Raw genomic sequence first — 12,122 nt, forward strand, 5'->3', positions numbered from 1 at the left:
GATCTATCGTTCTGTTAACTGGCTATTCCGTTATATCATTTAAAAGAATTCGAAAAAATTCAACCATGAAATTGAAAATTAACTACTGTAAACGAGCTATAGCGTTAATTTTAATTTTCAATTTTTATAAATCCAAGTACGACAGTAAATGTAACCTTCGCTAATGTAAAAATTTATAAATGTAAACGTGCGATAGAAAATTTTAACTTTTGCAAATGTACGTATATTCGGAATGTATACCAAATTCAAATATAAAAATGCGTTAAAAATAGGAAACCAACTATCGAAAGGATAGTTATAATTTGTCTGACCCAGTTAGCAATTACAAAAAGCGCTAGAAAATAAAAATTTATCCATTTCAAAATTCATTTCCTATATGAAATGAAATACTGTGTGCAAAACGTTCAAATCTTTTTCGTTCTATTATAGAAATTGATATTATTGTACCGTCTGTTTTTAATAGACTTGGATTCGTTGACGGTAAAACAATTTAGGTAGAAGTGAAATGAATCCAGTGATTGCGTATCAAATTTCATCGATATTTGATAAAAAATTTGTTGGAAATGTACCGATGGATATAGTGAATTTCATAATAGCAGGGACAAAAGAGAAATAGAATAGGACGAGAGAGTATGCCTCGATTGAGACTATCATTTTTCCGTGTACGTAGTAAAAGGTTATAGGTAAACAAGCTTGATATTATAAATGAAAAGAGATCTTTCAACCAACGTTCAATTTTTTCAAATAATAACTTATTCCATAAAATGTACAGTACCACACATTTTGAAATGGCCTGTCCTACACTACCTACGCTATAAATATTATATATTTACTAATATCTTTTATCCAATTTTTACAAAAGTTCAACTGAACCTGTTCTGATCTTGCCAATTTAATTCAAGTATCAAGATATATCATTTATCGCTTTCCTCTATATTTAACTGTATTTTTCATGATCGTTCGAAAAGTTTCTTTATCAAATTTGAATAAAAACTCGATAAGGAAACGAATAGGATAAGTAAAGAATGAAACTACAAGCCACATTTTCCTCAGTATTCTATTGCGTCGGCAACTAAGTGATTGCGGATTTTGTCATTAGGTGGTATCGAAGAAACTTTTTGAACGATCATGAAAAATACAGTTACGTATAGAGGAAAGCGATATATGATATATCTTGATACTTGAATTAAATTGGCAAGATCAGAACGAGCTGAATTGAACTTTTGTAAAAGTTGGATAAAAAATATTGTCATTAGGTGGTATTGACAAAATCCGCAATCACTTAGTTGCCAACCGAATATTATAAATCTTATTTCACCTCCGATTATCTCATTTAATAAATTACCATCGCGCATCTATGAACGAAGTTTGTGGACGCTGGTCCCAGCAGTTTGATCGACCAGTGTCTTGTCATCAGTGACTGACAATGAAGCGAGCTCTTTTATTCGACGAAAACACGCCTCTTTCCTCGCAGATACTAACCCTCGTTTAGGGCTCTCACGGAGTCACGAATTCAAACGGCATGTTCGCTCGTTTCCTGACTGTTCGATGAACGTTCAGTCGATCGCTTTGGATGGAGGTTACGGATGAAGGTATTCGTCAATCGCTCTATACGACACGCCAATATCTCGTCGAAGAGAAGACTATCGATAAAGGGTCGAATAGATGAATCGCGATGTTTTTTTTTTTTTTTTTTTTTTTGTAGAAAGAAATCACGCGTGATCCGATCAATCGTTCCTGATACCAATTTCGTTTCTCGTTTTTCTGTGAAGTCATCGGAACATCTATTTAAACTACTGTACGGAGTATGTCAGAATTAACGCAACTGTAATTAGAACGATATTACAACATCTGTCCACTTTAACGTATTAACGCACGTATTGTCTAAATTGATCGACTCCACTTTCTTTTATCAATTCTTTTATTTCATTAACCAGGTAGACGATTGATAAATCCATTTTCATGAAACGAATCATTATTTTCTATAAGCTCATTTATCGCAGTGTTTCGATTTATGGAGTTGTTCAATGTGGCTTCTGGCTCGTATAATGAAATACAGTATCGACCAAACGATTCAGACCAGTACGTATTATGTATTCTGTAGAACGTAGGATTAGTTCAAAAAAGGACAACTCAGGATTCTGCTATCTTGGAGAACTTTTTTGTCAAAAATTCATGAGAGCAAAGGAAATTGCTGTTGTATGTGTGTATACGTGTGCTATGCTCGAAAGCGTAAGCTCTCGGAATGGAGTCACGCGACAAACAAACATTAGGATCAACGAAGTAAAATTCGAAAAATGGTGCACTATCGTTAATTTATTCTTCGCTTTTTAACTATTTGTTTCGTATTAATTTAGCTGGAAAGGTTCGCGCTAAAAATCGTGCACCAGAATCGTTAACTTGGGGATATGTAACCTTGAGAAGAAAATAATCTAGATGGTATAATGGCAAATGCAATATAGCGTATATCATCATACATATTACTTTCGTGCATATGAAATTTTATTTGTGGAAAGTTTAATCGTATTCGAAATTTTGCCCGATATTTGGTTAATATAAGCTGGTTAAAAGAGAGGAAAAAATCCAATACAATGCACGACTGTTGAATATTTAGAAGATTTAAAATAAAGTTGTTAGAACTTCATTATTCGACGTCATGAATCAACAGGATACTGGCGTAACTTTTTTATGAGTTTCGACTTTGAAAGCGTATCGTAACAGCTGCTGAAAATATAAATTCACCGCTTGAGGAAGCTTATGTAAATGTTGATTTGTCGAATTCAAGAGTCATGATATTACGTTGGAAGATAAGTCGGCAGAAAAGCCGGAAAATATCGTATCGAAATGCCATTTTAAAAGAGATTATTGAAAACGATAAATAACAGAAAAGATAATGCGTGGAATTAGGATAGAATAAGTAATGGAAGTATTACGTAAAAATTTTGTAAAATCTACTTACCTTTTAGTGCTTTACTTTAAGAAATTGTTAAAATATTGTTACGGTAGAAATTATTCATCAGAAACTTTCTTTTATTAATCGTTAATCTCGTTTCATTATTAATTACAAGGTGAATTATTAAAACTATCTTCGTTTATTTCATAAAACGTATCGTAGATCCTTTGTACGCACTAAAATAATTAAAAAAATCCCTGTAAATGTTTGCTAAACGTAAAACCTGCGTGCCAAGAATTGCGTACAACGTAAAACTAGCTGCAAAAAGAATCTATGTAAAGTTAAATCCCCAGCTTTCAATCCTTTATCCATGTAGCGAGAATGGAAAAAAAATTCCGAGATTTTTCAAAAAGTTGCTTTGAACTTTGCAATACATTTACTTAAAAAACTATGGAAATTTAACACGAAGTTAACGCGCGAACGAACAAAATCTCTGACTGAAAATTTATACAACTATCCACAGAATTCTCTCGTACGCGCATTTTTCCGCAATTTTCGGTCATATTAAAACGGGCACGAGCTTTGGATTAATAACATATACACGTATATGCGGTTAGACCAAATAATATATTTATTAAAACTCGAATGAAACAGCAGTTGTAAATCGTATATGGTAAACGATGCAGGGAATTTGCTGCTTAACAATGATAAAATTAACTATACAAAAATAAGAGATAGAAGGTACAGAGATAGGCGTTACATGAAACGGAGAGGAAATGGCCACAGTATTTTTCCCTTGTTGCTTCTATCAACAGTGAACTGTAGTGCGTAGCGTGAACGAATGACCCGTGTTGCGTCGATGGAGCCACAAGAAGAATTTCTGCTACACGCCATTTAATCTTCGGTATATTCGAATGGCTCTGGAGGTTCCGCTTCTTGCTCTTCTTCCGGATGAGGGCCATAAGCTGGAACATAACGACCATAATCGAACCTAAAGCGGCGATAAGCTTTCCTAAAAAGCGAATCGGTTCGGCGAGCGCTACAGACAATTAACTGGCGACAAGACAGTAATTGGCTTTCTGTAGTAATTTTTACAAGCAAAGAAAATTTGAGATGCAAAGAATATAGTTGGTGAGTTTGACTTGCAGGAAACTCATCTATCGATTAAGAAATTCCAGGAACGAGTTTCTTAGTTCTGATCGTTGGAAAACCGTGTGAGACATTTTGTAGGCTAAATATCTGCCTTTTGGATTTTAGAAACTTCTTATTCACGAGACAAATATTGAAGTTCCCTTTGCCTGTTTCGTGTGAAGGTTTCTTGACATTTATCGGTGGAAAATTTTCTTCCGCGAAACAGAAGAGGGAAGAATCTCCTAACTTAGAACTATGTCAACGAGAATGTGAATGAAGGAGAAATGTAATTTTCAAAGTATAACAACGTATAATCTGATAACCGTGGAAGACGAGTTAACTCGTCAATCGAATTGTCAAACTCTTGGACAATTATATCAAACATTCGTTACATCATACTTATTTTCATGTTCATCGTTGTATATGTTGTTACTCGTGATAAACAATAAATACGTTTAAATTGGTATTTCACGAATGTGTACCGTTAGATTTCAATTAATTTAGTTTCGTCCTCCTGAAATAATTTTCATTTTGCTACATTTTCGATACGTTCCGACAGAAACGATGAAATAAATGTATTCTTCGTTTAAATCCTTCTTTAATTACGTTTCCCTAATACCTAACTTAACTTATATATAAAGACAGAAATAAATGTGATAATAAAACGATTTTCTCAAAAACTGAATGGCCATTTTCGGTGTCATCGCAGAGCAACAATTTCTTTAAAACGTATCGACTTACCGGCTACTGGTTCCACGAGTTCCTCTTCGGTATCCGATTGAATGTGCTTCACCATGACGATACCGCCGATCTGAATGTCTTTGACAGGAGCGTAATGACTACCCTCTACCAACTGTATCACCTTCAGCTGCTGCCTCAGCACGCGAGCCGGATTCTGAAGGATCTCGAAGTTAGGCTCAGCTTCCTTTTTCTCCTTCTCTGTCGTCTTCTCCCCCTCGTCCTTGCCCTTCTTCTCGACCTTTTCCTTCGTTTCTTTCACTTCCTTCGCTGGTTCTTTCTCTTTCTTTTTTTCTTCTTTCTCCTTGGCTGCCGCCTCGACAGTCTCCTTCGCTGTCTCTGGTGGATCCTGCGATTAAAAATTAAACGACGAAAATAAAAAAAGAAACAGGCAATTCCAGCCTGTGGAAGCATCGTTTATCTGGCTTTGCGGCGAGTCAGTGCGTTAAGAGATTGGTCTCCGCCCTAGGAAAACGGATGACCCGGAGAGATAATCAGTTACGATTATCTGGAAAGAAAATCGTGCAAGGAGCGGAGGTAACATCGCATAAGCGAGACGAGAGGAAGGAAAATTGTGAAGAGTTCTGAGATTTATCAAAGATATCCGCGAGACTGTTTGAGGGCTTAGTGGAAAAGTGGGATACAAGTGCATCGTTTTTTAAAAACCAGATAAGCACCGGAAAGCATGTACGAGAGGCTTATTTATCCGGAACTTTAAGCCTTTAAAAATACATATAATATATCTTACGTACTTTAATATTTTAGCATTTTAATATTTAAGTTTAGTTTCGTACACGAATTTCTCAACTTCAAAATTTTCCCACTTGTGATCCCCTCTCTCCAACCTCTCGCTCGTGACTCTACGAGTCCGATCAATGCTGATAATACGATAACCACTCGACGACTGAACGACGAAATATTCGAGAAAATTGTTCAAACTCACTACTTCCATTTTTTCGTGAGAATCGCGAGCGCGCCTCTCGGATTCACGTCTGCGAGCTCTGGCAGCGATGCTGAGAACAGCGGTCGTGATCTTCTCCCTTTCCTCGCGTTTCTTCTCTTCGAGAGGCGCGGGATAGGCATAGACGCTTGGCCTGGCATTCGAACGAATTTCCAGCTTTGGCATCTTTAGTTGAGCATTCAGAGCGATTATACAAGTCGGAGTAAAGGCCAGAGCCAAGCAATGGGCCAATGGGAACCAATACCAGTACTGGGTGAATACTAATGCACCGACCACAGCCAGCATGTTCGTGTGACCTGTTCTTGATTGCAGCGATACCGTCACGTTTCGGCCACCTGGAACCATTATCATTCTTACGTACAAGCGAATATTGAATATGCGAATTCATATTTTTATGAGCATCGAAGAAATGGGGCGTAGCCAAAGATTCTCTCCGTTTAATAAATAAATAGCTGTATCGTAAAGCGCGAGATATCCAACTTTGCCGCGGCAGTTTTTCAAATTTTTTCTTCGGCGAAAGATATTGAATTGTTTTGTAGCGGCACGTGAATCATCGGACGATTCGAATCGGCAGTGACTCATATTGCTGTGCCTTAGAGTGTCAGCGTTGTTTTCATTCGCGAGCTTCGGAAATAAACGAACTGCGGACAAAAACATTATCGCTGTTGTGAGTTATCATCAACAGAAATCACATTTGAACTTTTTCTAAGTTCACTGGTCGATATAAATAGACGAACATGCTCTCTAGGTGGAGTGTTTAGAACGACGATTACACCCGACGCACACTACCTGTACTTGAAGCGATTTTAATATACACCGACTACTATAATTTTATCGCTCGTCTCTTTAATAAACTAACACGTTTAATATCATCTCAGTTCCATCACGCGATATTTCGATAAGTAGGTATTGTCTTTGTAGATATATTTTAAAGTTTAGAATGTTCTCTTATGATATGGTTGGGTTATAAGAGACTAGAAAATAGATCGCTTAACTTCAGAATCTTTCGATTCAATTTATATTCTACGCCTTACATCGTGGATACGAACGTGTTCAAGATTGCACGTTTAATACGTTACAACCTAATGCAATAAATAGCGGACCTTTCGTACAGTGTGTACATTCTATATATTTTTGCAACCTTTAAAGCTCTCATAAATTCATTACGAACGTTCGCGTTCCATTAATAAGCAATTAAAAGATGTTTAAATAATTTCTATTGCCTTACCTGCAGACGATAAATTACACATTTGCAGGGGAAACACGGTGGACAAGTTAATTAGTTCGCCTGCCTTGATCAAATTTATGACCCAACTTCTTCAAGTGTAATTCCCTAGTTGAACTATTTCGCTCCGTTATTGTTTAAAATAGAGATAGAGAATCCGTTTCGTATATATTTAGACTTTCAGTGGCAATAATACATTTGCAATAATAATGCGCAATTGTTACACGTAACTCGTACAACTTAAATCTTCTTCCCCATTCTATTGTGTACCACGATACACTAACTAGTTCCCTTTATGAATTATTAGGTTGTCCGAAAAGTTTCTTTCGTTTCATGAGAAACTAATAGACGCACAACGTGTTTTCTTTTATATTATTTTGTCGATCCGTTCTGTTCTGTTGAGATAAACATCGTGACATTTCACAGACTTGGTTTCACGTTTGTACGAAGGTGCACTGATGTAAAGAACACTTTTCGGACAACTTAATATAATACTTGGAGTACCTGTACGATTCTCGAAGTCCAATACGTAAAATTGCCACTTACGTTTCACGTTTTGAGAGGAAAATCCCCCCATATCATAAATTTTCATAAATTTCTGTATTACGTTCTAAAAGACTTGAAATATTTCTTTCGAAAAATATTCTGCTTGAGACCTTCCATTACCAAAAAACTATTTTTTCGCGTTACAAAGAAACTCGTAACTCAGTTGTTCGACGATATCGAGAGCATCGGAACTGAAAAATAACCTGCACTGCGATAAAACAAATCCGCAATCGTCCAGACACATCGAACGTATCAGACACTTCAAAAGGAAGCGATCAGCTTGCAACTTATCCCTGAAACAACGTCGCAACAACCAACGCTGCAACGATAAACGGAGAAGTTTCGATTTCGCTATTTCCCGTCGACGAGAGGACAAGCTTCGTAATAAGAACCTTTGATCGTCCATCTGTATTATATTTCCGTGCTAAGAAGACTTATCGAGTATCGTCCACTTTCACCCTAGCCCTTTCATCGGCTGATTCTTCACCGAATTGTATCTCCCTATCGTTGGCAAAATTTCTCAAGTTTGAGAAAAATCGGACCGAGTCGTTGTCTACACGATACGTACACTGCGGACTTCTATGCAAATTTATAATTTTCACAGCATAATTAAGCAATTAGAATCTCGATAGAACATTGCGTTAGCTACCCGTTATCATAGAAAGCACTATTCTTTGAATATTTTATAAACTCTCTCATATTGCGCTTTCAAGTTCAAAAACTATTCGAATTCGTTGTGAAACAAAGATTGAGATAGAAATTTAAGTAGACCGCGGATATCTTTGCGCCTGTGGGAAATTTAAAAACGCGAAGATCTACGAAGATGTATTACAATGCTCGCTGTGGTATTTAATACGCAGAACAAACCTTTGCTCGCGTTTCGTTTCTCTAACTGCGTCCACAAAAATCTGAATTTGCACGAACATCCGCGATCTAAGATGACGGCAACGAAAGAGAATGAACGTCGTTTCAAAAGTTAACTCACCAGCGTCGATGATACCCTGGGCCAAGATAGCGCCGAACTTCGCCATCACGTCCTCGTGTTTGTCCACGACGACCTTCGCGTACAACGCCCTGAAATCTTTGACGCGAGCACACGTCGCCTCGGTTTGTTGGATCAAGATCATCGCAGACGCGATCAGTGCACCCTGACGAACGAAGTTCACCGAATCATTCGTCATAGGATCCAACAGAGCTATGGCCTCCTTCAAGCCTGTGCCAGCGCACGCTATTCCCAAGGCCATCGCTGCTCCGTATCTCACGTGAGGATTGTAGCTTTCCGCCAGCAACGAAACCACACTGGGACATTGCTCCGGTGTTCTGCAACAAAAATAACAAAGCTCTCCATTAACTGATTTATATACCGGATGAGAGATGATGTATGGTTCGTTGAGATAATGCATCCGCTAGATTCATCGATCATACAGTTTCAAGGTTGTTTTTGACGTAATTGCGTGGTTTGGATGGAGCTGTTAGGTCGCGAGCAATCTATTCGCTCTGAATCGGGCCGAATCTCGTCACGAGCGAGTAGACTGTGAGGAATCTATTCGCCGTATATTGATGCGAATCTCGTCACGAGCGAGTAGATTGCGAGGAATGTATTCGTTGCGAATCTACGGTGAAATGGAAACGTGGTTGTCCTTTGATCGGGCTCACGGGCATTTCGACGAGAAATTTGGAAATGCGTGGATTACACGGTTCAACGTAACGCGAAGATAAATCGAGACGCTCGTTGCTAGCACAGTGTGTCAGTTGCGAATGGAATTGCAACGATGTTTACGACACTCGAGGTACTTAAAATCTCGAAGTAACAGAAAGGTAACGAAAAGATTTGTGGGCTTCCAAATAATCCTTAGATCCGTGACAGATACCGCGAAACACGTAGAAACATCCTCTGCGTCGTTCTCCATATATAATACGATAATATACAAAAATAAATAAATAAGCAAACTACTAATGTCCAATTTCTCTTTGTCGGAAAAAAGACACCATAGAAAATGCATTTTTCACAAATTCAACATGGAAAGATGAAGTAAAATGTCGCGACACTAAGTGCATAATCCTGTATACCGATGTTTCAGGAAGACGACTCCGTGCTGGTGGACGGCGCGTGTCAAATACCGGATCCTCTGTACAAGTTGATCGGCAGCATAATCTGCTTTTACATACCACTGGGCGTGATGTTGCTTACGTACGCTTTGACAGTCAAACTGTTGGCGAACCAGCAACAGAATATAGGAGGAAGTACAGGTTGGTCCTCCGGATGGCTGGGTGGCCCGCAGGGCCCACCCTCGGGAGGTTAGTGTATTGTCAGGTACACTGACCCACTACATTCGCGATTCGATCATTCCACGACACCCGTTTCAACGCACTCCGCTCGTATCACGTACTGTTCTTTCCTTTCTAATTTCTAAATTTCTCGTCATTCGTGAATACTGTGATTCCCCCCCCCCCATCTGCCTATTTTTTTACACGTCGTGCGATTTTCTATGGTATTTACGTTTACGTTATGCGTACAGAGAGAGAAATTCGACGAAGACGTAAAAATTTTGCTATACGGAGAAATAAATATCAATTTGCGAGAAACGTTCAATTTTCTATCATTCAAGTTGTTTAAATTGTGGTAAAAATTATTTGAAATATCCACTACGAACGATCCTACGCTCTTGATATGGCAGAGCTCTGAGAAAAATGTGGAAACGGACATAAATGATATGCTTCGAATATAAATTTCGTTCGATACTTTTTAATAGACATGAAATTAATTCAAGTCTTTAAAAAATGTATTCGCTCGAAAATAAAAAAAGGTTCTAACAATGTACGCAAAAAGAAAAAAAAATAAAGACTGATTAACAAACATTTGAGTTGGATTACTTATTCCGAAGTATACTAAGCGAACTGTAAGATGAAAGATAAGACGATAAGCGAGATCCAGCATCACAGTGCTTTGACAGGTTCTCGGAAAGTTCGCCCCCTTTAACTTTCAAGCGTCTAAAATTCCAATATTTTTCTGTACGTAGAAGTTTACAAGGGTTTTGCTCATAATAAACGCGTTATTCGCAAAAACGAGAACCTGTGCAATTATTTGTTTCGAGAGTGGAGAAAACAGATTGAGCTACGGCCAAGAAAGAAGTTTTAATGCTTGTAAAAGGCCAGAAGTTTCTACGTGACTGCCTGTTGCTTATGGTTAACCGATTATGTATTTCGAAGAAGTTGGCCGACTGGCTGCAGGTTATCGATTTTCAAATGGAACTATCGAATCGATCTACCGGAGAAGAAGTAATTCGTAGGAGGAAAGTTTATGTAACTCTTTTCTGTCCTGTTATTTACAAAAGCCTCTGGAAATTCTTCGGACGAGCAGTAAAGCAATGGAATGTGAAGTGCTTCTATAATGTCGGTATTAAAAGAGAAAGTTCGTGTATCTTGGGAAGTTCGGTTCGGAGCAAGCGAACGATGAAGTAAAGGAAAGTATTAGATTTCATATTATGAAGTTTCGAGATTGGAAAGTTACTTTAAAAAAAAAAAAGAGGAGAAAAGAAATGAAAAAGAAAAACGAACCTTGCGAATTCTTCAGTTCCTTTAAATATATGTTACGAGTGCGATGAAAATTAATATCGTTTGAAAATTACTAGAAAATTAGTAGAATTAACGGTGGAGCGATTAAACGATTTGTTCGCTATCAAAACGAATAAAAACGAGACAAAAATGTTGTATTAACATGTCACAGATGTATCGAGTACGAGCTGAGGATTCGAGTGATACACATCAATTTACTATTATTTTTCATAAGATAGTTTCTTGTATTTATTAACGTGAACCTTTATTCATTACTATAAGAAGAATTTAAAGTTACTAAAACATATTTTGCGGCAGAGATAGAAGCCGAAACTTGATAATTACGAAGCTAAAGGATACCATTTCGAAATTGTTAATTCAAACTGTCAAGGTTCTTATTTGCATCGCTGTAACATCGCTATACTACAAAAATATGAATTAACATGGTAAATACGGGAAATATAAAGTACGAATTAATACGACACGCAGAAAGACGATATTTATGCTGCATATTGATATTTACGAACTAAGTTTACCGAACTAACATTTCACTTGTCGGACAGATTCGATAAAAATCCAATAAAATAAATATTTCAATTTGTCGAATAAAAGCTATGCTTCGCTGTATCGTGCGGATGTATTTTCAATGTAAATCTAAATTACCAAGCTGTCAGCAATATCGTCGAGCTTTGCTTTTCTTGCTGTTTGCCGTCTAACGCGTGGAAAAATTTGCAAAATCGTGAAACCGGCGAACACGTTGAATCCCGCAGTTCCCCCCACTGCAAGCGAATAAACGTAAGCGTAAAAAGACAGAACGTTACGTCGACGATATTTCATCGTTTCGAAGGGAACTCGTCAACGTTCGGCACGTTCGCGCGTCGACGAATCTCTAACGTTAAAAAATCAGACAGCTTGTGCGAAGCGATAATCTTCGAGTAAAATATCGTCCAGTGATACGTGACAATAGAAACGAAAGATAGAAAATCGAAGGTTCATACTCTGACATTCAAACAGTCTGTCGTTTTAATTGCTATTAATAAATTGTATTCACGCGTATAAACAAAAGGTAAAAC

General features: G+C 37.6%; 2 protein-coding genes across 3 annotated transcripts in view; one reads left to right on the top strand and one right to left on the bottom strand.

Annotated features, from left to right (window-relative positions):
• The window catches only part of LOC100645334 (5-hydroxytryptamine receptor 1A), a 116,019-nt gene that overhangs the window by 90,394 nt on the left and 13,503 nt on the right, over positions 1 to 12,122 (top strand). The window contains exon 4 of one of the 2 annotated variants that reach the window (XM_048409481.1): positions 9,576 to 9,744. In XM_048409481.1, coding sequence (XP_048265438.1) covers positions 9,576 to 9,744 — 169 coding nt within the window. Of the gene's footprint in view, positions 1 to 9,575; positions 9,793 to 12,122 lie in introns of both variants that reach the window. The other variant, XM_048409480.1, reaches the window with a different exon arrangement.
• Positions 3,502 to 12,122, bottom strand: part of LOC100645205 (26S proteasome non-ATPase regulatory subunit 1) — a 91,524-nt gene continuing 82,903 nt past the window's right edge. The window contains exons 11-14 of the mRNA XM_012312764.3: positions 8,480 to 8,814; positions 5,706 to 6,058; positions 4,766 to 5,111; positions 3,502 to 3,858 (exon numbers count right to left, since the gene is read on the bottom strand). Coding sequence (XP_012168154.3) covers positions 3,788 to 3,858; positions 4,766 to 5,111; positions 5,706 to 6,058; positions 8,480 to 8,814 — 1,105 coding nt within the window. The 3' untranslated portion in view covers positions 3,502 to 3,787. The remainder of the gene's footprint in view (positions 3,859 to 4,765; positions 5,112 to 5,705; positions 6,059 to 8,479; positions 8,815 to 12,122) is intronic.

Source organism: Bombus terrestris, chromosome 10 (assembly GCF_910591885.1).
Source record: "Bombus terrestris chromosome 10, iyBomTerr1.2, whole genome shotgun sequence".
Taxonomy (NCBI): domain Eukaryota; kingdom Metazoa; phylum Arthropoda; class Insecta; order Hymenoptera; family Apidae; genus Bombus; species Bombus terrestris.